A 27,370-nucleotide genomic window follows, 5' to 3' on the forward strand; every position below is an offset into this window, starting at 1 on the left:
TGAACATGCACCCATGGAACGGTCATTAAGACACTAACAGCTTACAGACGGTTGGCAATTAAAGTCACAGTTATAAAAACCTAGGACACTAAAGAGGCCTTTTTCTACTGACTCTGGAAAAACACCAAAAGAAAGATGCCCAGGGTCCCTGCTCATCTACGTGAACGTTACTTAGGCATGCTGCAAGGAGGCATGAGGACTGCAGATGTGGCCAGGCAATAAATTGCAATGTCCGTACTGTGAGACGCCTAAGACAGCGCTACAGGGAGACCAGATAGACAGCTGATCGTCCTCGCAGTGGCAGACCACGTATAACAACACCTACACGGGATCGGTACAACGGAACATCACACCTGCGGGACAGATACAGGATGGCAACAATAACTGCCCGAGTTACACCAGGAACGCACAATCCCTCCATCAGTGCTCAGACTGTCCGCAATTGGCTGAGTGAGGCTGGACTGAGGGCTTGTAGGCCTTTTGTAAGGCAGGTCCTCACCAGACATTACCGGCAACAATGTCGCCTGTGGGCACAAACCCACCGTTGCTGGACCAGACAGGACTGGCAAAAAGTGCTCTTCACCAACGAGCCTCGGTTTTGTCTCACCAGGGGTGATGGTCAGATTCGCTTTTATCGTTGAAGGAATGAGCCTTACACCAAGGCCTGTATTCTGGAGAGGGTCCGTCATGTTCTGGGGCGTTGTGTCACAGCATCATTGGACTGAGCTTGTTGTCATTGCAGGTGCGTTACAGGGAAGACATCCTCCTCCCTCATGTGGTACCCTTCCTGCAGCCTCATCCTGACATTACCCTCCAGCATGACAATGCCACCAGCCATACTGCTCGTTCTGTGCGTGATTTCCTACAAGACAGGAATGTCAGTGTTCTGCCATGGCCAGCGAAGTGCCCGGATCTCCATCCCATTGAGCACGTCTGGGACCTGTTTGATTGGAGGGTGAGGGCTAGGGCCATTCCCCCCAGAACTGTTAGACAACTTACAGGTGCCTTGGTGGAAGAGTGTGGTAACACCTCACAGCAAGAACTTGCAAATCTGGTGCAGTCCATGAGGAGGAGATGCACTGCAGTACTTAATGCAGCTGGTGGCCACACCAGATACTTACTGACTGTTACTTTGTTCAGGGACACATTATTCCATGTCTCTTAGTCACATGTCTGTGGAACTTGTTCAGTTTATGTCTCAGTTGTTGAATCTTGTTATGTTCATACAAATATATACAAATGTTAAGTTTGCTGAAAATAAATGCAGTTGACAGAGAGAGGACGTTTTTCTTTTTTTTGCTGAGTATACATACATACTCTGGCAAAAGATGCAAGGCCACAGAAACCCAGAAACAGACACACACACTCATACATCCCAATGGACACACTTTGACACGCAGTATGTGTTAACTTTCTATGCTCAGTAAACAAAAAGTGAATAACATACACAGACAATCATATACAAGGCCACACTCATAAACACATACCATCAGGCCTTTATGGTAGAGTGGCAAGACGGAAACCACTCCTCAGTAAAAGGCAGATGACAGTCAGCTTGGAGTTTGCCAAAAGGCACTTAAAGGACTCTCTGACCATGAGAAACAAGATTCTCTGGTCTGATGAAACAAAGATTGAACTCTTTGGCCTGAATGCCAAGTGTCACATCTGAAGGAAACCTGGCATCATCCCTATGGTGAAGCATGGTGGTGGCAGCATCATGCTGTGGAGATGTTTTTCAGCGGCAGGGACTGGGAGTCTCGTCAAGATCGAGGGGAAAGATGAACGGAGCAAAGTACAGAGAGGTCTTTGACGAAAACCTGCTCAGGACCACAGACTGGGGTGAAGGTTCACCATCCAACAGGACAATGACCGTAAGCACACAGCCAAGACAACTCAGGAATGGCTTTGTGACAAGTCTCTGAATGTCCTTGAGTGGCCCAGCCAGAGCCTGGACTTGAACCCGATCGAACATCTCTGGAGAGACCTGAAAATCATTGTGCAGCAACTCTCCCCATCCAACCTGACAGAGCTTGAGAGGATCTGCAGAGAAGAATAGGAGAAACTCCCCAAATGCAAGTGTGCATAGCTCGTAGCGTCATACTCAAAAGTACTTGAGGCTGTAATCGCTTCCAAAGGTGCTTCAAGAAAGTACTTAGTAATGGGTCTGAATGCTTATGCATATGTGATATTTCAGTGTTCATTTTAATACATTTGCAAACATTTCTAAACTTTTTTTTGCTTTGTCATTATGGGATAGTGTGTGTAGATTGAGGGAAATAATACAATTGAATGCATTTGATGCATTTACAAGGCTGTAACATAACAAAATGTGGAAAAGGTCAAGGGGTCTGAATACTTTCCGATGAACTGTATGTTATCTTGAACATCCGTGTCTTTTTCAATAATATGCACGGGTGTGATAGTTGTATGACTTAATCACATTCGAAAAAACGGTCATTAAAATAGCTGATTCAGCTAGCTAACAACATCATAGCCTGTATCATGCATGCAAGCTTACCTGTCATATTTCCAGTAATGGAGCAGCGGCTCAGGCAACTTGTGAGAGGATCTACACCGTAGAATAATGATTCTTTCAGGTGAAATGTTGGGATGTTGGGGTCCTGAGAATGTAGGGAAACCAGTACACATACTACCCTACACACAGACACACCCAAGGACACAACAAGAACATTGAATGTATCTGACGACAAAGAACTGTTGGTCTGTTTGGTTGGGAAAATCATAGTTAGCCTACCTCAGGTTATTCTGTTTTGTTGCTGTGAAAGAATGGGCCTATTCGTTCAATCAAATCAATCAATCAACTGTATTTTATAAAGCCAGCAGATGTCAAAGTGCTTAAAAACATAACCAGCCTAAAACTCCAAAGAGCAAGCAATGCAGATGTAGAAGCACAGTGGCTAGGAAAAACTCCCTAGATAAACAGTAACTTAAAAAGAAACCTAGAGAGGAACCAGGCTCCGAGGGGTGGCCAGCCCTGTTCTGGCTGTGCCGGGTAGAGATTATATGAGTAATTGGCCATTAAAGGCCAGATCGTTCTTCAAACGTTCGTAGATGACCAGCAGGGTGAAATAATAATCACAGCGGTTGTAAAGGGTGCAACAGGTCACCTAAGGAGTAAATGTCAGTTGGCTTTTCATAGCCGAGCATTCAGAGGTCGAGACAGCAGGTGTAGTAGAGAGAGAGAGAGAGAGTCAAAATGATTTGATATTTAGATATTGAGAGATACTCATTGTCTTCTCTCATTGCCACACCTCAAAATGAACACGAACAGTGGTTTGTGTGGCAGGTTTCTAACATGCAGCACTGTTAGCTGGTAGGTTTGGATGTTTCCAGGGTATGAAATTATTTGGAAATGTATCTTCTGTATGGTTGGGGGATTGCCGTCCCCCTCCACACACGCACGCATGCACGCGCGCGCACACACACACACACACACACACACACACACACACACACACACACACACACAGCATCCTAGCACCCCAGCATAGCAAACACCCGGAGAGAGGAGAGACTGATTAGAGAGTCCCCAAACAGCATGTGTGTCTCTCACTGCCCCAAATTTAAAGGTCCAATGCAGCTATTTTATCTCAATATCAAATCATTTCTGGGTAATAATTGAAGTACCTTACTGTGAGTTTTTAAAAAACATTTTAATTGAAAACAAACAACAATACCAGAAAAAGTGCTGTTTTTGGCAGAGAGGTTTGAAACACTCTCTTTGTTATTGGTCTATTAACTTGTACTGCCTGGTGCTGTCACCAGGCAAACCCACACTCTATGATCTAGAAGAAAAAGAAACGCACACCTATTAAGACGAGGTGCTGGCTAGCGGAGTAGAAACTTGAAAATAAAAGAGAGCCGCACACTCTTGGAGCTCAGATGCAAAAATGTAATACCAACGTTTCGACAGGCAAGCTGTCTTCATCAGGGTATAAACCCACACTCTATCCCACCAAAACAGACTGAAATTTAAAGCGATGTTTTTAAACAACTCCTCACTATAAAGGGCATTATCATAATTGTCAACATTTTACAGTGTTATAGCAACCTCATAGTTTTTGACTGCAGTGGGACTTTAAGAGCTCCCCTTCTCTCTCACACGCACGCACGCACGCACACACACACACACACACACACACACACACACACACACACACACACACACACACACACACACACACACACACACACACACACACACACACACACACGTACGCACACATGCTCATGTGCAAACGCACCATCTCTTCCTGTTATCTCTTATTTCCTCCCTCCCTCTTTCCCTCTCTCTCGCACACACTTTTTGTGCATTAGATTCCCATATGTTCATGAGGCGTCTCTAACCCAATTTGTGCTGTATAACACGGACAGATTCTCTGTGTACCTGGAGAATAGCTAGCTGTCTGTTCCAACCGGCTGTTTCTACTGCACCTTCTGTTTCTCTCATCTCCCTCTCTCTCCACCCCTCCACTCTTCTACTCTCCTCTGTTCATCCCCCTCTCCACCTTTACCTGCGCCTCTCCTCCCTCTAGCCACCCCAACACTCAATCTCTTTTTCACTCTTCACCTCTATGTCCTCTCCCCATTTAAGTCCCTCTCCCCTCGTTCTCTCTTCATCACTGTCGTACCGAACAGTATTGCCCCTGACAGCCTGTATCCCCTATAGACTCGCACCCTTTGGATCTCACTCCCACTTTCAGTGCAGATGGTTGTTTTACCATAATGCTTGCCTGCACAACTCCTGCTTCACACTCACACACACACATCTCTGAGCCATGAACACATAATTATGGGTTTTCTGTCAGGGGAACAGGGAATAGGGGAAAACAGGCCATCTCAACACCATCCCAGAGTACATTATTTAGATGAGATTAAAATGGATTAGATTACATTTAATCAAATACTTCCACTGTAATTTGTGAACATTTCTCATTCAATTAGACAATTCCAAATTTTCTGACTTTGGCTTCCCAAAGCACAGATGAAACTCGTATTTACCACCAACTGAATTTCTGAATGGTGATACATGGTGTTTTGGGGATGCTCCCTTTCCGTTTAATTAAGAAAAAATATCTTATAGTAATACAGAACAAGTTGTTTTGAAATGTTAGTGTCTTTCAACAGCCGCAGCACAACACAGTTCCAGTTGAATACAGTTTGAAAAGGGAAAGACCCTTAAAAAAATCTGGAATCTAATTGTTTTCTCTTAATCTTGATTGGTTGGAAGGGGCTGGTAGTAGGAAATTGGGTGGTTGGTCATTCTGATTTTGTGTGTGTGTGTGTTGACAGGCGGGGACGTGTGCATAACGGGTCATGACAGTGGGCCAGTGTTTGAGGAGCAGCCCAGCAGTGTGGTTTACCCAGAAGGTCTCAGTAAGGGAACAGTTACTCTCAACTGCCAGGCTAGAGCCAGCCCTGCTGCTACGTACAGGTAAGAACAAACATGTGCACACACACATCAGAGAAGCAGTCATCAGAGAGGTGGTACAGGTACTAAGTTCTCATCTCTACAGCGTTATGTAACTTCTTCCCTTCCCTGTCCGGTAGGTGGCATGTGAATGGTACGAATGTCCCGGTAGGGGACCTCCGGTATACACTGGTAGCCGGTAACCTGGTGATCAGTGGTCCCCAGTACGGCAGTGACGGAGGCTCCTACCAGTGTCTGGCCATGAACCGCTGTGGCACCATACTCAGCCGCGTCGCCAATCTCAAATTTGGCTGTGAGTACATTCATTTATTCATATTTATGTATTTACCATTCTCTGTGTTGATGCATATTAATCAAGATGTATTGGATCCCCGTTGTTATTCATCAAACTCTCTTTTCTGTGGATCTCATCTCATTCCATTGATTGGTTTATATAGTGAAAATAAGAAATTGCTCAGTGAGAAGTACACTTTCGTCTTGTGGTACTCTTGACTGAATTTAATTGAGTTTTTTTTTTCATTGTCTCGTGTAGTTTGTTTTCTATCTTCTTGTGATATCCTTCTTTACTGATTTTCTAGACCTCCATGACTTCTCTGGGGAAGGGCAGAGCCCGCAGACAGTGTACGAGGGTGCAGGTGCCTTCCTGGCCTGTCAGGCCCCCGCCCACTACCCAGGTACACACACACACACAATTCACGTGCTCAAATCAAAATCAAATCCAAGTTTATTTGTCATGTGCGCCGAATACAACAGGTATGTAGACCTTACAGTGAAATGCTTACTTACAGGCTCTAACCAATAGTGCAAAAAAGGTATTAGGTGAACAATAGGTAGGTAAAGAAATAAAACAACAGTAAAAAGACAGGCTATATACAGTAGCGAGGCGATAAAAGTAGCAAGGCTACATACAGACACCGGTTAGTCAGGCTGATTGAGGTAGTATGTGCATGTAGATATGTGTAAAGTTACTATGCATATATGATGAACAGAGAGTAGCAGTAGCGTAAAAGAGGGGTTGGCGGGTGGTGGGTGGCGGGACACAATTCAGATAGCCCAGTTAGTCAATGTACGGGAGCACTGGTTGGTCGGCCATTTTGAGGTAGTATGTACATGAATGTATAGTTAATAAAGTGACTATGCATATAAGATAAACAGAGAGGAGCAGGTTTGGTGGGGGGGGCACACAATGTAAATCGTCTGGGTAGCCATTTGATTACCTCTTCAGGAGTCTTATGGTTTGGGGGTTAAAAACTGTTGAGATGCCTTTTATTCCAATCTCTGCTTTCTCTCTGAGTGCTCCCTTGAACTAGTTTGTGGAATGTTTTCATTGATAAGCCCCTATTTATGGCACATTGATTAAGTCTCACTCTCCTCCTCGTCTTCTCTCTCGCTCTTGCTCTTGCTCTCCCTTCTCTCTCTTTCTCCTCTCGTTAGCGCTGTCCTACCGCTGGTTCGTTAACGACTTCCCCAGCTTCGTGAAGCCTGACGGGGGTAGGTGGTTCGTCTCCCAGGTAACGGGCAACCTGTACCTGGCCAAGGCGGAGCCTAACGATACAGCAAGCTACTTTTGCTTCACCACCATCGACATGGACATCAGTACCAAGAGTACCTTCAGCAAGGCCAACCAACTCACCGTGCAGCCAGACGGTACAGGAGTGTGTGTGTGTGTGTGTGTGTGTGTGTGTGTGTGTGTGTGTGTGTGTGTGTGTGTGTGTGTGTGTGTGTGTGTGTGTGTGTGTGTGTGTGTGTGTGTGTGTGTGTGTAGAGAGAAAAGGCCTATTCAAGTACTCTGTTCCTCTTACATGGTAATTGTGCAGCTTTGAAAAGCGTTTGACATTTCAATTGACAAGGAACTACAAAGAATACAGTGCTGTATACTTATCCTCTAAGAGGAGAGACTTGAAGTGCAGGTGCAGCTTATAATTTGCTTTATTTCACATCAGCCATTTTCGCTGTTGTTGACATGTCCTCTCTATTAACCACAGCCAATACCAGGAAGTCAGCTCCTGCTATCAAAGTGCGTTTTCCAGCAGAGACCTACGCCCTGGCAGGACACACCACCCAGCTGGAGTGCTTTGCCTACGGAAAGTAAGTCCCTGATCCATGTTATTATCCCATATTGTTAAAATATCTCAAATTTGCAAGCTTGAAACAATGCAGTAATCAATAACAATTTAATACTAAAAATAACAAGGTAGAACAAAAACACACAATAAATAAAAAATAAGAGGAACGCGATAAAGTATGTAAGCATTCTCTATACACGATTTGTTGTATACTGTATCCACACACTCTCGCCCTGCATTCCCCTTTTCTTGCCTCTCCCTCCTCCAATGTCCTCTTCCTCCTCCACCTTCCCCTCCTTCTGCCCATGCCTCTCTCCCTCTTTATCCACCACTGCTTCCCTTCCCTCACCTTAGTCCCATCCCAAAGTTGCGTTGGAGGAAGGTGGATGGTCTGTTGCCGTCTAAGGCCGGGGCCAGTGCAGAGGGACCCATCCTCACTCTGCCTGAGATGACCTTCCATGACGAGGGCGTGTACGAGTGTGAGGCCTACAACTCTGAGGGCCGCGACAAACACCAGGGACGCATCAACGTGCAAGGTAGGGTAGAGACACAAACACACACACACACACACACTTTCTAAGACTTTACTGAGTTACAGTTCATATTAGGAACTCAGTCAATTGAAACACCACTAGGCCCTAATCTATGAATTTCACATGACTGAGAATACAGATATGCATCTGTTGGTCACAGATACCTTAAAAAAAAGGTATGTCGTGGATCAGAAAACCAGTCGGTATCTGGTGTCACCACCATTTGCTTCATGCAGTGCGACACATCTCCTTCGCATAGAGTTGATCAAGCTGTTGATTGTTGCCTGTGGAATGTCGTTCCACTCCTCTTCAATGGTTGTGTGAAGTTGCTGAATATGTGCGGGAATTGGAACACTCCATCTTACACGTCAATCCAGAGCATCCCACACATGCTCAACGGGGGACATGTATGGCGAGTATGCAAGCCATGGAATAACTGGGACATTTTCAGCTTCCAGGAATTGTCTACAGATCCTTGCGACATGGGGCCGTACATTATCATGCTGAAACATGAGGTGGAGGGAGTGGATGAATGTCACGACAATGGGCCTCAGGATCTCATCACGGTATCTCTGTGCAATCAAATTGCCATCGATAAAATGCAGCTGTGTTCATTGTCCATTGCTTATGCCTGCCCATACCAAAATGTTGACATCAGAAAACTGCTCGCCCACACGACACCATACACGCTGTCTGCCATCTGCCTGGTACAGTTGAAACCAGGAATAATCTGTGTAGATCACACTTCTCCAGCATGCCAGTGGTAAACGAAGGTGAGTATTTGTCCACTGAAGTCAGTTACGACTCTGAACTGCAGTCAGATGAAGACCCTGGTGAGGATAACAAGCATGAAATGAGCTTCTCTGAGACGGTGTCTGACAGTTTGTGCCGAAATTCTTTGGTTATGCAAACCTACAGTTTCATCAGCTGTCCTGGTGGCTGGTCCCGCTGGGGAAGAAGCCGGGTGTGGAGGTTCTCGGCTGGCGTGGTTACACGTGGTCAGAGTGTGAGGCCTGTTGGCTTATGGTAGAGAAATTAACATAACATTTTCTGGCAACAGCTCTGGTGGACATTCCTGCAGCCAGCATGCCAATTGCACGCTCCCTCAAAACTTGAGACATCTGTGGCATTGTGTTGTGTGACAAAACTGCACATTTTAGAGTGGCCTTTGATTGTCCCCAGCACAAGGTGCACCTGTGTAATGATCATGCTGTTTAATCAGCTTCTTGATATGCCACACATGTCAACTGGATGGATTATCTTGGCAAAGGAGAAATGCTCACTAACAGAATGTAAACAAATTTGTGCACAACATTTGAGAGAAATAAGCCTTTTGTGCATATGGAACATTTCTGGGATCTTTTATTTCAGCTCATGAAACACGGGACCAACACTTTACATGTTTATATTTTTGTTCAGTGTAGTATCCAGCAGTAAGTCTGAAACCCTGTTCCCCCTGAATATCACCATTATATGACCATCAGAACCATCCGTGTTTACCTGAATTTGTCTGTCAACTTGTCCCTGTATCTGTTTGGTCCCTTCAGCCCAGCCAGAGTGGCTGCAGGTGATGAGTGACTCTGAGGTAGAGATCAGTTCAGAACTGCACTGGACCTGTGTGGCTGCTGGCAAACCAAGACCCTCCATACGCTGGTTACGTAATGGACAGCCCCTTAGCACACAGGTATATACACACACACACACACACACACACACACACACACACACACACACGTACACATAGACACACAAGCCCATGTCGCTCGTCTCTACCCTCCCTTGATGTTTTTCCCCCTCCCTATTCATTAACCTATATCTCCTTCCATCCATTCCTCTATCTCTCCATCCATCCCTCTGACATCAGGACCGAGTGGAAGTCAATGGGGGTCGTCTGAAGGTCATCAACCTGGCACTGGAGGATTCTGGGATGTATCAGTGTGTGGCTGAAAACAAACACGACACCATCTACTCCAACGCCGAACTGAGGGTGCAAGGTGAGAGGTCAGGGTTCAAGGGTTAAAACCAAACCCCGTAAACACTGCAGCCCAAGAGAAATGCAACTTAACACCCGAGTTCTAACCTCTCTAACTCCCTGTCCTCCCCCCTGTGTTGTGGTCTCCAGTCCAGGCCCCAGACTTCCGCTCCAAACCGGTGAGGAGGTTGGTCCCAGCAGCCCGAGGGGGGCAGGTGATGTTGGAGTGTCGGCCGCGAGCCGCCCCAAAACCTACCCTGTTCTGGAGCCGTGGCACTGAGCTCCTCACCAACAGCAGCAGGTACATGCACAAACACACACCTGACCCTGAACCTCACTTTAACCTTAGATTCAGACTTACTGAGGCTTGATTCAGAAAGCCTCAACAGTTCTGGGGGGGGGATTAAAAGATAAATGTGATCTGAAGGAAAAGTGTCTCATGTTTTAGCTTCGATTTTGTCCAATACTCCCACCTAACAACAAGTGCAAACTGCAAACACATGGAAACATTTGGGATAATAAAGATTACATTTCCTGCTTCTTCTCCCAGGGTGACAGTGACTCCAGATGGGATCCTGTGGATCCACAACATCAGCAGGGCAGATGAGGGGAAGTACACCTGCTTTGCTGAGAACTACTTGGGCAAGGCCAACAGCACCGGACACCTGTCAGTTAGAGGTACACAAAAGCATGGATGCACACATACATACACACGCAAAAACAAACACACATTTGCACACACATGGCATGCACATTCTTACACACGTGTACACACACACTGGCCCACTGAAACACCAGTGTTTGTTTTAAGACAGTTTCACTCCTCCCCTACTCTCCTCCTTCCCCTCTCTTCCCCAGATGCCACTAAGATCACCCTAGCTCCCTCCAACGCTGACATCAACCAGGAAGAGAACGTCACGCTGCAGTGTCACGCGTCACATGATCCCACCATGGACCTCACCTTCACCTGGGCTCATAACGGAGCTCTGCTGGACCTGGAGGACCCCGCTGGACCGTACCACCGTGTGGAGGGGGTGAGTTAGTCAGGCCACAGTAGAATGTACCACTGCAGGAATGGGTGTGCGTCATGATGAATAAGACAAAAAAAAAATCCACAGGTTCACGTGGGGTTATTTTCAATCAAACCATTTGAAATTGAATCAAATTGCTTAATTAACAGATTATTTTTTTAATCAAAAAGACATTTGGTATGATTTTTTGAGTGAATAGTAGGGTTAATGAAAATGACCATGAATCAGGGTGTATTTACAAGACATTAGTCAGATATATGCCTCATTTCAATCTAAGTTGCAGACCATTTCAAGGAAACTATCCATTTAATGTGCAGAGTCACAGCCTACTGTTCACGTCTTGCTGATGAAACACTTCTATGTTGATGATGTGACATTGCCATTTTCCATGCCCCTTGGTTTATTGGGGATTAGAGTTTATAATCCTGACCCAAACAAATTACGGTCAGCACTATGATTTCACTGCCACTGGAGTCGTCTTATAATGGGATAGACTTTCAAAGCAGAGTGTTGGATATAATTGAATTTCATTTGAATTCAAATTACCTTCAGTACTGCTGTGAAACTGTGATTATATGAATACCTGGCTTGTTTCTCTATATCAGGCAGACCATGTCTCCAATTACTGAGTATGTCTCTAATTCTGAACAAGCTCTCTCTCTCTCTTTCTTTCTTTCTCTCACTTGCACTCTCTGTCTCTGTCTCTCTGTCTCTCTCTCTCTCTCGCTCTCTCTCTCTCTCTTTCTCTCACTTTCACTCTCTGTCTCTCTGTCTCTCTCTTTCTTTCTCTCACTTGCGCTCTCTGTCTCTCTCTTTCTTTCTCTGTCTCTCTCTTTCTGTCTCTTTGTCTCTTTCTGTCTTTCTTTCTCTGTCTTTCTTTCTCTGTCTATTTCTGTCTTTCTTTGTCTGTCTGTCTGTCTGTCTGTCTCTTTCTTTCTCTCTCTCTCTGTCTTTCTCTTACTTGCGCTGTCTTTATCTCTGTCTGTCTCTCTCTCTCTCTGTCTTTCTCTGTCTCTCTAACAGAAGGAGACCATAGGGGATCTGTTGATAGTGAGTGGTCAGCTGAGTCAGGCCGGTACATACAGCTGTACAGCTCAGACCGTGGTGGACAGCGCCTCAGCCTCCGCTAAACTGGTGGTCAGAGGTAAGACCCGATCATATCACAACAACCCACCTGTCCTTTTTCTATGATGGTCATCCTCATGAAATGTTTGTGTTACAGCATTGCAGGATTTCGATTCTACATTTTATGAGGATTTTTACTTAATGACTTACTTGCGTAATCCTCTTCATCCCCAGGCCACAATGAGCTCCGTCCACTACTTTCTGGGTGAGGATTTGTAGTTGCATGTAAATGAAGGAATTTGGATAAATGTCCTGACCATGCATTCTCCAACGGTCTCTCCTCAGGCCCCCCGGGACCTCCTGGTGGTTTAGTGGTGAAGAACGTTGCTGAGACGTCGGCGGAGCTGCGGTGGAGTCGTGGCTATGACAACCACAGCCCCATCGGGAAGTATGTCATCATGGGTTTCTCCCCACTGTCATCCGGATGGAGGACGATGAGGACAGGTGAGAGGAACACCGTTGTGTGTGCACGCATGCATATGAATGTATGTTTTTGTACCAATCAATCAGTCCCTGACCTCTCCCTCTCCCCATACTCCTCTCCCCCCGCAGAACCATCTAACATTGAAGGCAATGCTGAATCGGCTCGTGTGGTTGGCCTGTTGCCCTGGATGGACTATGAGTTCCAGGTCATCGCCAGTAACATCCTGGGTAGTGGAGAGCCTAGCATGTCCTCTCACACCGTACGCACCCAGCAAGCAGCTCCCACAGTGGCCCCTAGTGGACTAGGTGGAGGAGGAGGAGACCGCAACGAACTCATCATCACCTGGACCGTAAGTGTGTCTGTCTGTGTATGTGTACGCATGCCTGAGTGTGTGTGTGTGTGTGCGCATTTTAGAGAGAGAGTTAGATGGAGAGCTTTGTCAAAGTTGACATGAAGTTTTGTTTGAATCTGATCCCAGCCCATGGCCAGAGAGTACCAGAACGGAGATGGCTTTGGCTACATCCTGGCATTCCGGAAGCGGAACACTCCGACATGGGTGGTGGAGCGTGTTTCCAACGTGGAGTCGTCTCGCTATGTGTACTCCAACCAGAGCCTGTCCCCCTACTGCCCATTTGAGGTGAAGATCAAAGCCTACAACCGTAAAGGAGAGGGTCCCTTCAGCCAGATTGCCCTGGTGCACTCTGCAGAGGAGGGTGAGTCAGAACAGATCTGGCTTATACAAGAAGGATGAGGAACATTATGCTACATTGCCACAAGAGGGCGAACAAAAACACAAAAAACTAAATGTTACCAACCACATTTGTTCACTGTGTTTATCGTACTTGTGTGTGTTGGATATAATCCTCAACCCTAATTTCACCCCTGCCCCTCCATGCAGAGCCCACGGTGGCGCCCTCGAGGATCAACGCCACGGCTCTGACGGCGTTCGAGATGCAGGTGTCGTGGGACCCGGTCCAACACCTCAGCGCCAATGGCATCCTCAGAGGTTACGAGGTTAAGGACCTGCACAACATACACATGAACATATACATATACCATGAAATATATCATACGATATACCCCGACATGTGCATTTACCCCAAACAATGTGACAAGCAGTGGGCCCTGGTCGAAAGTTGTGCATTATAAAGGGAATAGCATGCAATTTGGGATCCATATCTAGACTTCAGGTTCAAACCAGTCTGAACCAGTCAGTACCAGTCAGTAAAGTTAACTGAGGTAACAGCTATGCTATTACCATCCTGAGGCAACAGTGACATTGCCCTGGAGATGACCTCACCTCATCTCCTCAGCCTTGATATCTTATATCCCCCGACTAATAAAGGTTTTATTCATTTATTTGATGTGTTGTTTGGTTGGGATCCGTCGCCAGGCAGATTAGGTCTGGCTGGTTATCATGATGGCCCTGAGGGGAAAAAATGGGAGAGTCAGAGTGAGAGTCATTAATGTTATGACAGGGCAGCTGGAGGAAACTTTGCTCATTAATCTGGTTATTGTTCATTGTACACATTTAAAAGGAAACTGTTTAAGAGATAACAAAATGCTTACATTTTAGGGCCTTCAAGTGATCTGTTCATATTTACCTCACAGTATATTGTGAGAAAAAAACAGTCATAATTATTTGGTAGTTTCTTTTTTGGGGAATGCCCCCAGTTTTTCACAGAGATGTACTCTTGGTGGCATCAGCACACTAAAATGTGTGTTTACAGATCCGGTACTGGCGTCAGCATGAGCGGGAGGCAGCTGCAGACCGAGTGCGTACAGCCGGGTTGGAGACAACTGCTCGCGTGGCAGGACTGAGACCCAGCACCCGGTACCATGTTACCGTGCTGGCCTACAACAGCGCTGGCACAGGACCAGCCTCACCCAAATCCACTGTCACTACCAGGAGACCACGTATGTAGGATACACACACACACACACAGTTTCCACGACCAACACACCGTACTGTATGTGTGACATAACAAACACACACACTCAAATATTGTTTCAGTCCCCTGGCCCCAACCCTCTTCGAGGGATCAGATGTGACATAACTGGGTTAGGCCAGCGGTGCAAGTATGAGTTCTCCCATGTGGGATAAGATGGATTGTCCCTACCGGCTGAGAATACCCCAGGGGTTCAAACACACAGTGTGTTTGGGAGGGGAGATATCCACCATGCACCTGACTACCAGCATGCACTGGGCTTCAAGAAAGGCAAAAAATATTTGGGTATTAGTCCATTGATATACACTGTAGTTCCCCCAAAAAATTGCATGTCCACAAGCATGTTTTCAAGATATGTCACTTTTAAAATGTAGAAATGCAGCCTGTCAGATGCGTTTTGTCGTATCTCTTGAAAACTTTGATCGCTGACATACAAAACATTTTGGGTCTATATCAACAATGGACTGATGAAACAAATACCAAAAGATAGTTTGAGGGTGGAGTTTTCCTTTTAAGTGTGTAAAGGGATTCTAGTAGAGGATTTAGATCCTGATACAGAGGATCTTCTCCTCTCTCTTCTCTTCTCTCTGGAAGTCGCTCTGGATAAGAGCGTCTGCTAAATGACTTAAATGTAATGTAAAATGTAACTAAAAAGGGTTCTATGGGGACAGCTGACGAACCCTTTCGGAGCACACGAACATCAACATTACGCACAAACATAGCTATATTAATATATTATATATGATATCATGCCTTTTAGTTTGCAGTTCGGTTACAGTTTAGATCATAACGTTGCTGTATCTGTAATTTGTGCGCGAGACCTTTGTATTACCAAGTTATTAAGTATCTAAGTGTAATTCCTCAATAACTTCCTGGTCATGTCTTGGTCAAGTAAGTTTCAGAAGGTGAGAGACCGGCCAGTAAGTGGTTGTCTGTTCTTTTATGTTAACAGCTCCTAATCGCCCCCCTGGCAACGTGTTCTGGAAGACTGATGGCTCATGGGTAACTGTGAGGTGGGATCATGTCAAGGCCCTCGGCAACGAATCAGCTGTGCTGGGCTACAAGGTGAGTGGCGTCTGTTTTGAAGGAGAGGTGTGTGTGTGCAGGTGGATATGTGTTTGTCCTATTGCAAATTTTTAAAAGAATGTTCAAATGTGTGAAGGGAAAGGAGATAGGCGGTCAAAATTATTCATGTTGTTTGGATAAATCATAATGAGCTACTTCTGTAAGTAATCCGACGGCATATCACCAACAGATAACATTAACAATCATTTATTGTTTTTATAATGCGATAGTGTGCAGAGAGAAAAAAAAGAAAAGGAATAGAAACATTAGCTTCTTAAGCCAAAAATACTTCAACAAACATTGAACAAAGGGGCAAAGGAAAAACATTAAATAACTGATTTCCTCTGTACAGTTTGTCAGAATCTGAAATGAAGCGGTTCCCTCCCTCTCTCTTCTTTCAGGTGTTGTATAAGCATGAGGGCCAGTCTGCACTGAAGATTCTGGACAAGGGGAAGACGTCCGTCACCCTGCCCCTACCCAAAGACAACGGCTATGTGGTCCTGGAGATACGCTCCTGGGGGGAGGGAGGAGACGGAGCCGCACACGAGACCATTGTTTCCCGCGACTCAGGTGAGACAGACTGACTGGGTATGTCACAATAATATCTCCTTCTTCCTGAAGTGTACATTCATTCGCTACTTCCCACAAATCTAAAAGCATTGGATTGGTGGAAGGATGGGCTATACTTAAAGGGAATTTCCACCATATTTATATGCCAGTCATTTCCTTTCAAATCAGTGAAGGGAAGTGAACAATTGCACCTTTTGGGGGAAGGAGATGTAATAGGGACGTAGCCACTGACACTGAGGTTTGATGGAAGGGAGACTTCGGCACAACACATGTTTTTCAGTCACACACCACATAGCCCCAGAGCTTATCCAGGCAAGGTTTTGTGTCAGGTTTAAGTTACATCCCCACCTGGGACTTGCCTAGCAGCAACACCACTCCTGCTGTGACTAGAACTCACTACAGGAGGAAATAATCCAAATCTCTCCTCCTGTTCTTCACCAAGTCTACCGCCAACAGCTAGCATGGCCTGAGGCTAACAGGATTAGCTAGCTGTCACACGCAGAAGGGTACAAGAGCATAAGTGCCATTTGAACCAAGAGGGACTAATTAGTGTTTTGTATCATCTGGCGGCCACACACGACATCTGCCTGTGAGGTTGATATGCTGCTGATGGAAGTTGAGGTTTGTCACTGAGTGACGGGGTTTAGTGAGAGGCAGTGAGGGTTAATGGGGGGCAAGTAGGCAACTGTTGGGATAATACTGTACTAGATCATGTCTGCAATTCTGACCCCCCCCACCCCACCTCTCTCTCTCTCGCTCTGTCGCTCTCTTTCTCTCAAACAGGAACTGGAATGATGGTGCAGAACCAAGCAAGATCCCCATGGTCCAATCATGCTCCCCTCCTTCTCACCGCCACACTCTCCCTCACTCTTATTGGCTTACTGGACCTGTGATCTCCGCCAGTCCCTGGACATTGTGTCATAGTCATGGTGTAAAGCCTATTGTTCAGATTCACCTATCTATTGTTTTGTTGTGGCGGGGAGGGGATTTTGAACAGGTGGACAAGGGTGTGTGGGGTAATATTTTGAAGCAAGGGGGATGGGGGGAATTAAAATGATGGTTATTTTATTCTTCTTTTTATAAGAACATCAAACCGGGACATTTTTTAAGTGTGTGTGTCTATGGGTTTTAAGGGAGGGGTCAGACTACCTGATTGTCAATTACATTGGTGTCATTAGAACCATGCCTTATGGGGATACGAGAGGCTTTTGTCCTCCTTCACAGCAGCAGGGCAATTCGTCACATTCGCCATGTCTCCTGGCTTCCCCTACTCTGCTATGAACCCTAAGCTCGATAGCGTATGTCAGTCGTGCTTTCTGAAGTCGGTTCAGTTTCGTGTAGTTTAAAAAATGTAAAAAATGGTTTTCGGTTTCAATTTTGTTGTTTTTTTACAATAAATGCACTATGCATAATGTGGGTTGAATGCTGTAATAACACAAACATTTTTTTTAAAGCCCCATGATGGTAGTGACGACCCAATACTGCGTATCTCTTATTAACCATTCGCATTACTTTATTAATAAAATATGTCTGTTGTGTACGTATACATTTGTTTTATTTGATAACTTCGGACTAGATTCAATCAGATCAAGCAGCAACTGGCACTAGCAGACACCCATGCGGGTGGATGTTTTGGAGGTGTCAGGGGTGAAACTGTACTGCAGTCAAATCGGTGAGCAGCTGCTCTGGTGATCATCGTCAAGAAGCTACACCCGCCCCATTTGCGTTTGAAGTTCCGAATAAGAAAGTGTAGGCTATGTAGAAATAATTACACTGAAATTGTAAAATCATTCAACTTAAATTAATAAGGATTTCCATCAGACTAATCAAGGTGTAGATTACATCTCACATTCTAGTGTTCAAATTTGTAATCAAGGCTGCATGTGATTTCTCTTATTGCGACTCATTGCAGCCAATGGTAATGTCCACTTTAGGTATAATGCCGGGAGCTGCTTGGGGATTTGACAGCTCTAACACAGTTCTACCTACTACACTGTCAAAACATCAGTTTTGCGGATGTTGGCTAAAGCAGATCTGATTGGGCCCTTTTTAAAAAAAATCCAAGACATTGTCTCATCTCTGCTCATGCAGTTGCAGCCAGCCAGCCTACTATCTCTGTGCTCCCCAATGAGTCATCCTATATATTACCTGGCTCTATAGAGCTGCTGCCTGCGTTGTCTGACGAAATCACTATTTTATTAGTTCTTCCAAGTAAATAAGGCATACTTTTATGACTGCTGAATACCAACTATCAAACACTTGTATTGTCGGGTAGAGATACCTCGCGAAGAAACAACTGCTCTCTCTATCCCTCCCTTCTCTCCCTCTCCGTATCTGCTCCACAAACTTGACCGGACAAGTAGGCACGCAATGGATAATGGTCATTATAGTTAATTACCACATTTTCTGCAGTAAACTATATAGAATATTGGTCTGTTGAAAACTACATCTCCCTACTACATCACAGTTTGCGCATGATCTGATTTCTTTGTAGAGAAACATTGCAAAAAAAGAAATACATGGAATTCAAATAATTGAACCAACATTGGTCAGTTAGTTAATTAAAAAAACAAAAAATAACATTTTGGTTAATCGCTTAGCACTATATGTCACCCAACTTATCTTCTGTATGTAGAACATAATGTGTACATACAGAACAGTAGACATCTCTAGTGCACTCAGACACTGACCAACTCTTTGTCTCTTGAATAAGATGAAGGGGGGATTAAACAGTGACCTCATTCATACATCTCATGGCTCTTCAGGAAGTCTACTTCAAATTGAACTCCCTGTGAATGGACGCATGCTTACTTTCTTATGACACAACTTTTTGTCTCGTCCTAGGATTTTCTGCCTGTGTGTTGGTTTGTTTGTTTTATGTGATGTAGTTATGGCGGTGACAGCGTCTGAATGAATAACTTCACTCGTCCAAATGAATGTTTACCTTTATGTTTATGTTGGGAACTCAACTTTATAAAGATATTTATCAGTTCCGTGTTTACACTTTTTTTTGTGCCTGCATTGTTTAGAAGATTCAGACACAAATGGAAAACAATTTCAATTCAGTGTTTTGGGGGTTGGTTATGAAACCCATCTATGCTGAAGTGTAAGATGAGCATTTCGCAATGGCAATAGTTGCGATAAAACGATGAAAGCAGGTACTGAAGACTGATCACAAAGTACAGTGTTATCGTTCACCTCTTACATAACATGTCCTGTTGTTCATTAACTGTTAATCATGCAACACTTCTGCCATAAACACTGCCTGTCTGAGGAGAGTTCACTGCAAGGATATGTCATTTATGGAACATACCGCGTCTGCTAGTTAATCATGAAGCCCCTGTGGGATTGATTTGGGTGGATTTGGGTGGAAAGCAAGGATAATACCCACACACTGTTTAGATGTTCCCAATGTTCCCAAAGTCACAATACTAACACGTCAACCACTGTCCTTGTCAAGCCTATTGCCACTGTATATTAAAACCATGGCAGCATTTGAATAGTGGATATTCTTTTTCCATATTTGATACCCCCTTGCACCTGTAAAGTCTGTGGAATGTGTGTTCTGTCTAATACCTTGAACTATTGATTTTGGGCATAGTCAAGTAGTTCAATGGTAAACGGCCATTTCAACACAGTGTGTCTATTCTGAATATAACTACCGGTAGATGAAGCTTAGGCAACAGGAAACAAAATGGCAACTACTGTATTTTGTCTCTTGTTTTATTTATTTATTTATTTATTTATTTTTCATTTCTGTTGCTCTGAAACATTCATAGGCAGGTTGGCCAGTGGCAGCACAGTTCTGCTGCTACATGTTGTTCTATGCAGTAGAACAGTGCAAGGTATCAAGAAGTTTTGCGGCACTTGAGGGTATGTGGGTCCTCATAAATTGTCATTGTTAGCTCATGATTTCGATACATCTCAGGAGTGTAGGAATCAAACAATACTTTTTATGGTTTGCAAGCGGTCTGGAGAAGCCAAAATCATATTGTGTTTTGTTATTTGTAAAAGTCTGAGAGGTGAAAAAGGTTTGTTGAGTAAGTGGTTGGATGATGGTTTTTCTGGTGTTTGTTTGGTTGTTAGCTACATCTCACTTTCTTGTGCCCACAACTGTATAGAAGTTATTATGATGTTATTGACTCTCTTACACAGACATCGATTGATTGACGACATCAGAATGAGCAAGATACAAACACACTCTGGACATGAAACGTGTTGATGACAAATCTGTTAGTACAGCAGCAACACCAGTACAATCTTAGAAAAAAAGGGTTCCGTAAGGGTTCTTCCCATGTCCCCGTAGGATAACCCTTTTGGGTTCCAAGTAGAACCCTGGAACCAAAAATAGTTCTTCAAAGGGTTCTCATATGGGGACATTCGAATAACCCTTTTAGGTTCTAGAGAGCATTTTTTTTGTCAACGTGTATACCCAGAGTGCCCCAGTAGTGACAGTAGTGTTGCTTTTATAATACATAGACATATTCAGCACCACACTAGTCCCCACCGGACAGTTTTTATGTTTAGACCAATGATGTTGTTTTGATTTTAGTGGGTGCAGCCACTTAACCCTGTGCCTGACGGTGTTCAGGGTAATTTTATATTGGATTGGGAGTGTTGTGTTTTATAAACTGTTTTTATATGTGGCTCAATGTACCTTAGAAGAAAGAGGGCAGCTTAAAAACACGTGAAATATCCAGATGTCTTGCAGTGATGACTTCCTTGGGGGGGGGGGGAACTCAAACTCACACTTCGTAGTTGAAGACAGTGGAGGTGTGATTGGTACTACCGGCTGGCTATACGAAACTGCAGGACAAGGGAGTCAACTTGACTCTCTTTCAACCTGCCTGTCAAACTGTAGTCAAACTTTGCTGGTGATATGATATCTCATTCTCCTCCATGTGGCAGCAACTGCAGGGTCTAACAGATGGCCGGTAATGCTGTAAGCCACTATACACTATATCTCATCTAGCTGTTCAATAATGTTCAAGATAAACTGATAGAGCCGCCAACTGGGAAAGCAGCCTATGTTCCCTCAAGAGCAGGAAAGGTGTTATTGTAGTAAAGAGATACATATACACTGGATCTCACTCATCATCAGTCTGTAGATACTGTGCGGTGCTGTACTGCTAGAGTACAGTTGTTAGCGCACACTTAGCTCACATACTCAGAAAAAAATAGCTTACTCTCTGGTGGCTAGTGTTGTTCCTTTTTCACCCAGCTCTGGTATAGGCCTGAAAGACTCACAAGTACACGTGATCTGCCCTTGCTTGGTTTCTAACCCAATGGGAAATATTGGAAACACTGCCTTTTTGGTTATGTACTTAATGCTAGCTTATTTGCGTAATGCTAGCTCATTTGCTAGCTCATTTGCGTATGTGTGTGTGTGAATGTTTTTGTTAACCCAACGCTTTTTATATGCAAAGTTCCCATCGGCTAAAGACCCATTAAAAGTAATTATCATCTTACAGCATCTCTGTAATACTAAGGTGACATCTTTTCAAACCCCTGTTCTCTGAATATTCTGTGTCATTTTCAAGAAGTCGGTTCAAATCACACTTCCTGGTGGAAGCTACAATGGCTATTGAGGTAGAGCTTGCCCTTAACCACAGATCTAGGAATCATAACCTGAACCATAAAGGAATGAAAACAAATATGTCCCTGTATCAGTGGTTAAGGGCAACCTGTTTGCTAGGATGTGTTTGTCTGTCAGCTGGCTGGGCTGAAATGTTGAAATGTTCTGATACCATTGGACCCTTCTAAATCTGTGATTAAATGGGAGAGTGAAGGGGAGGTATGACACTTGTAAATATTACTCAATAAACACCTTGGGATTGTATTTAAATCATGCTTGTTCCACTGTGTTTTTTATTTCCTTACCACTGTTGAATTTGCATGGCAGATGTAGCATGATCATATTAGATTGCTTTATTATGTCAGTTGTGACCTAGCGGCATGAATATCCCCTTTTCAAGTAAGTCATAATAGTTGCCATTTTACCTAGTGTGTGTAATTGAATCTATTAGGTAATCAGTTCGTCTCCCACTTCCCGGATTACTCAGGAATCTTATCACTTGCACTTTGGTACCAATTATTATTAGGGAAAATGAGAAGTATAAATCAGCAAGAACACAGCACAGCTACTGTAGGAACTCTCCCTCTGTCACTGGTGGAGAAAGGTAATATGGTATTCATGTATTGTATCTAATATGTAACTTTATATTCATTTATGTAACATTGCTTGTGATATCAGACGTAATATCCCTACTATATTGCACCTTACTTATCACGGATGACATGGTGATGAAAGTGTGTTTATTAATTAACTTGTGAATTGCATGTAAAGAGATCGAGGAGGTTTGCTAACAGTGAATGAGTGTGTGTACAGATGTAGGATATTCATTTGAGCCAGTTTGCTACAGTAGGAAAATAATCCTGCAGCAACAGGAAATGTGAATTATAATTAAAGGATATTTTTCGTAGGGATACATACATTTTTCACTAGGGCAAATAATTCTGAAATTTCAAGGTAGAAATTACAAACTTTAGAAGCTTTTTTACACCTGAAATACACCAGAAGGTTCAATTTCCTGCTGTGCAGGAAAATTCTCAGCAGTAAAAGAGTGATCAACTTAAGATCCTACATCTGGATGCATGCCACAGACTTGGGTCAAATACATTATTGAACACAGTGCGGGGTGGGTGCACTTTTGGGAACATTTTATCGATTCCATTGTACCAGTCAAGTTATGTAAAGTGCACCTCAAGTATTTTAAATTGTTTATACATTTGACCTAAGTCTGGACATACATACATCTGGCTTTGTTTGCTATCTCGCTATTACAGAAACATAGGTTCATTGCTAAATATTATGGATTGTGTATTACGAACCGTATCCAATACTTCATATTTACAAACTCGTTTCATCTGAATTAACAGCATAACAACTGAACTGCTCTATACTTTTAAAAAGTATTTAAATAATGAAATGTAAAAATTGTTTAATAATAACATGTTGTTATATATCTATATTTAAGTAACTCTGTATTAGTTCATTTGTAAAAAATAAAAAAAATGTAAAAAAATACAAAATGTGTGTCTATTCATGCATTTATGTCATATTTTGTATTTATTTATACAGGTACATTGTTTCTAAGGATAACCGACTTGATTTCACAACACAATGGCCAGACTCACTGTGCTTGCAGGTACCACAGACTCCCTATGCTTGCAGGCTTCTTCGGTCATTATAATCCCTATCATCATCCTCATCATATTCTTATCATTATTCTTCAATATGATCCTCTGGGCCTGGGTCATTCAGTGTATGAAAACATTGTCATCTCTCCTCAGGTCTGGGCCTTCTGCTGATGGTGCAGATTGGTAAGCATTTCCCTCATCAACCTTTTTACATTTCTCAGTTGAAATGTTTAGACCATAGAATACATCATTTATCTCTAAATAATTCTGTGGCTCATACTCAAGATGCTTGGCAATCCCATCAAAAACCACAGATCCCCCATAAGCATTTGGAATAATAAAGAGAGCATCCCAGTGAACACAATGTCCAGCCCGCTATTTTAAGGTACCCCAAAAGGTCAATGTGAACTTCTGTCTCTGAATAGTTTTCCTTCTCTACCTTCAGCCGCCTCCACCAAACTGGTCTGCCACATGACCAACTGGGCCCAGTACCGCCCCAGCAGTGGGAAATTCACCCCTGAGAACATCGACCCCTTCCTCTGCACCCATGTGGTCTACGGCCTGGCCACCATCAACAGCTTCAACCAGGTCGCCCCCATCGAGTGGAACGACGAAACATTATACATCAGCCTCAACAACCTGAAGAACGTGTGAGTGACTCTGGGTGTACTTCAGTGAGAGTTGGGCCTTAGTTGATAACTCCATAATGAACACTAGGTTTGACTCCTCATCTTATCTCGCTGATCCCCAGGAACCCAATGCTGAAGACTCTGCTTTCTGTCGGAGGCACAGTCAACGGACTCAGCCCGTAAGTCTAGTGATGATTCTTATTGGTTGATAACGATATTATATTGCGCAATTCCACATAAGGCAGATAGAGCGTCTGCTAAATGACTTAAATGTAAATGTAAAATGTCTTTTTGCACCCAGCACCTGAGAAATCAATTATAATTATCAGTGTTTCCCGGTTTTTGTCTTAATCTGGAGGACTGCTGTGTCTGTTGGGTTTCAGTCCTTTCATATAGGCTCACAACCAGAATAATGGTTCAATTATGTCTCCTTCCCCCTCCAGATTCATCGGCATGGTGTCCAAACCTGAGAGCCGCCAGGCCTTCATCAAGTCAGCCATCAACTACCTGCGTTCCCACAACTTTGATGGTCTCAACCTGGCCTGGGAGTACCCCACTCAGAACGGCAGCCCCAACGGAGACAGGAAGAGGTTCACCGAGCTCGTCAGGGTAAGCTTGCACAGAACCTTTTTTTTTTTTTACTGACAGTTATAACATGAGTGAGGATTTGCACCAATATCTTTCAATGTGTTACTGTCATTTTCTGGGACTATGTATGGTTGTATAGCGATCTACCACCTGCTGAAGGGGTTAGCTCGGCCTGAAGGGCCAAATAGTTTATATTACTTTCTGTCAGAACGTTATGTTTCTGTATGGCTTTACAGGAGCTGCAGAAGGCCTTTATGGACGATGCCAAAGACACCAAGCTAACCCAGCTGCTGCTGTCTGCCAGCGTGGCTGCTTTACGGCCCACCATCAACTCCAGCTACGAGGTGGCCCAGATCGCCAGGTAGGCAGCATGTGACTTGAGGGTGAAAGAGACATTCGTCAAACACATTTTGAAATGATTTTATACCAGAGTTGGGGTAAATTACATTTGATCTAAAAAAGACAAATTAGTCAATGAAGGAAAACCTTATAATAGAGAATAACACCATACATCCAATTCATGAATCTTACAAACTCACTATACTCCATATACTTGTCTCTTTATGTCTCTGCAGCTCTCTGGACTTCATCAACGTGATGACCTATGACTTTCACGGACACTGGGAGAAAGCAACCGGACACAACAGCCCCCTGTACCGCAGCAGTCTCGACTCAGTGACACACTACGACTTCAACGTCGTAAGACTAACACACACTTGGTTTTATTAGGATTGATTCTATTCCATGCTGAGTATTAAACCAGGAAGTACTTGTAAACCATTGTGTTATTGACCATGATTATATAATGGAAACTTGTAAATAAACTATTTACATATAGGAAATATTGGTGTTGATGTCCTTCAATTTCGCTGCCTTGTCCTAACCACCTGTCCATGTGATTTAGGACTCTGCCATCACCTACTGGCTGGACAACGGTGCCCCTGCTGAGAAGCTGTTGATGAGTTTCCCCACCTATGGCCGCACCTACCGTCTCACCACCACCAACACTGGCCTGGGAGCCCCCGCCAAAGGCCCTGCTGACGCCGGCCCATTCACCAGCGAAGCAGGATACTGGTCCTACTACGAGGTACATTTGAAATATGAGGCCCTTTTCTCAAACTCAAAGCATACAGGCCATGGATCTCAAAACACTATGTTATATTGTGTTGTTTGTTTGTTTATGTGTTTGTTTGTCATTAGCTAACAGGATGCTTCTCTCTCCTCCCAGGTCTGCGCCTTCACCTCCAGCGCCACTGTTGGGTGGATTGATGAGCAGAAGGTCCCCTATGCTGTCCAGGGCAGCTCCTGGGTGGGCTATGACAACAAGGAGAGCTACGCTGCCAAGGTGCATGCCAGGAACATCTCAGTCAATTGATCCATCAATCAATCAAGTTCTCTATATACCCATGTCCATGTTTACACATCTGTCTTTGTCCCCTTTTGCTCCATCAGGTCCATTGGCTGAGGAACAAGAACCTGGGAGGAGCCTCCGTGTGGACGCTGGACATGGATGACTTCACTGGTGCTTTCTGTGCTGATGGTTCCTTCCCTCTTGTCAATCACCTCCGCAACTCTCTGGGTAAATTCAGTTCCATTGAAGTTAAATTCTAGTTTTTTTTTATAAACCCAAAAGTCAAGTACAGTAAAGGTAGGTTTTTATATCATCTTATCTCCCACTCTCTTCCCTCCACCCCTCCTTCCCTTTCTCCCTCCCAGGCTTCGCCCCCAAGCCCACAACCACTCGGGCCCCCACCACCACCCCTGACCCCATCCTCAGCTTCTGCTCCGGACGCCCAGATGGCTTGTACGTCAACGTCATCGACAACACCACCTATTTCCAGTGTTTCCGTGGAAACACCTACCTGCACCGATGCCAGACCGGTCTCGTCTATATTGATTCCTGCAAGTGCTGTGACTGGCTCTGAATGACTGCTAGCTATGTAGGACCAATTAGTTAGAATGCTATAACAACCTTCAATGACAACTAGCTGTAACGGCAATAACTTATCCTAGGATCTGATCCTGAACTGCAACTGGCAAAATGTTACAAAATATACTAATTTTAATTTTGTCATTTTCTATTTGTCGGGTTACTGTCTTTCAAATAAAAATAATACCATACTAAGACTGAATACAATATTGTGAATGTTTCATTTTGCTTGTCAGTTTTTCATACTGTACCAGTCAAACGTTTGGACACACCTACTTATTCAAGGGTTTTTCTTTATTTTACTATGTTCTACATTGTAGAATAATAGTGAAGACATCAAAACTATAAAAGAACACATATGGAATCAATGAGCAACCAAAAAAGTGTTATACAAATCAAAATATATTTGAGATTCTTCAAACTAGACATCTTTTGCATTGATGACAGCTTTGCATACTCTTGACATTCTCTTAACCAGCTTCATGAGGTAGTCACCGGGAATGCATTTCAATTAACAGGTGTGCCTTGTTAAAAGTTCAATTGTGGAATATATTTCCTTCTTAATGCATTTGAGCCAATCAGTTGTGTTGTGACAAGGTAGGGGGGTATACAGAGGATAGCCCTATTTGGCCAAAGACCAAGTCCATATTATGGCAAGAACAGCTCAAATAATCAAAGAGAATGACAGTCCATCATTACTTTAAGACATGAAGGTCAGTCAATCTGGAAACTTTCAAGAACTTTGAACGTTTATTCAAGTGCAGTCGCAGAAACCATGAAGTGTTATGATGAAACTGGCTCTCATGAGGACCGCCACAAGAAAAGGGAGACGCAGA

The 27,370-nt window shown here is 43.9% G+C and overlaps 2 protein-coding genes across 2 annotated transcripts in view; both read left to right on the forward strand.

The window, feature by feature from the left end:
• Positions 1 to 20,923, forward strand: part of LOC115142941 (contactin-2-like) — a 90,444-nt gene extending 69,521 nt beyond the window's left edge. The window contains exons 3-22 of the mRNA XM_029682828.2: positions 5,314 to 5,455; positions 5,572 to 5,744; positions 6,031 to 6,126; positions 6,887 to 7,099; positions 7,438 to 7,540; positions 7,873 to 8,054; positions 9,599 to 9,735; positions 9,916 to 10,045; positions 10,174 to 10,324; positions 10,574 to 10,701; positions 10,882 to 11,057; positions 12,078 to 12,198; positions 12,465 to 12,623; positions 12,732 to 12,952; positions 13,082 to 13,316; positions 13,502 to 13,617; positions 14,334 to 14,520; positions 15,505 to 15,617; positions 16,019 to 16,187; positions 16,971 to 20,923. Coding sequence (XP_029538688.1) covers positions 5,314 to 5,455; positions 5,572 to 5,744; positions 6,031 to 6,126; positions 6,887 to 7,099; positions 7,438 to 7,540; positions 7,873 to 8,054; positions 9,599 to 9,735; positions 9,916 to 10,045; positions 10,174 to 10,324; positions 10,574 to 10,701; positions 10,882 to 11,057; positions 12,078 to 12,198; positions 12,465 to 12,623; positions 12,732 to 12,952; positions 13,082 to 13,316; positions 13,502 to 13,617; positions 14,334 to 14,520; positions 15,505 to 15,617; positions 16,019 to 16,187; positions 16,971 to 17,080 — 3,062 coding nt within the window. The 3' untranslated portion in view covers positions 17,081 to 20,923. The remainder of the gene's footprint in view (positions 1 to 5,313; positions 5,456 to 5,571; positions 5,745 to 6,030; positions 6,127 to 6,886; positions 7,100 to 7,437; positions 7,541 to 7,872; positions 8,055 to 9,598; positions 9,736 to 9,915; positions 10,046 to 10,173; positions 10,325 to 10,573; positions 10,702 to 10,881; positions 11,058 to 12,077; positions 12,199 to 12,464; positions 12,624 to 12,731; positions 12,953 to 13,081; positions 13,317 to 13,501; positions 13,618 to 14,333; positions 14,521 to 15,504; positions 15,618 to 16,018; positions 16,188 to 16,970) is intronic.
• Positions 20,924 to 22,323: 1,400 nt separating this feature from the next.
• On the forward strand, positions 22,324 to 26,731 carry LOC115142942 (acidic mammalian chitinase-like). The gene is made up of 12 exons (XM_029682830.2): positions 22,324 to 22,366; positions 23,329 to 23,395; positions 23,541 to 23,570; positions 23,833 to 24,037; positions 24,139 to 24,195; positions 24,460 to 24,625; positions 24,841 to 24,965; positions 25,180 to 25,303; positions 25,509 to 25,691; positions 25,833 to 25,949; positions 26,057 to 26,183; positions 26,321 to 26,731. The coding sequence occupies exons 2-12, from the start codon at positions 23,371 to 23,373 to the stop codon at positions 26,527 to 26,529; spliced, it is 1,368 nt and encodes a 455-aa protein (XP_029538690.2). The 5' UTR covers positions 22,324 to 22,366; positions 23,329 to 23,370; the 3' UTR covers positions 26,530 to 26,731.
• The last annotated feature ends 639 nt before the right edge of the window (positions 26,732 to 27,370 follow it).

Source organism: Oncorhynchus nerka, linkage group LG15 (assembly GCF_034236695.1).
Source record: "Oncorhynchus nerka isolate Pitt River linkage group LG15, Oner_Uvic_2.0, whole genome shotgun sequence".
Lineage (NCBI taxonomy): Eukaryota > Metazoa > Chordata > Actinopteri > Salmoniformes > Salmonidae > Oncorhynchus > Oncorhynchus nerka.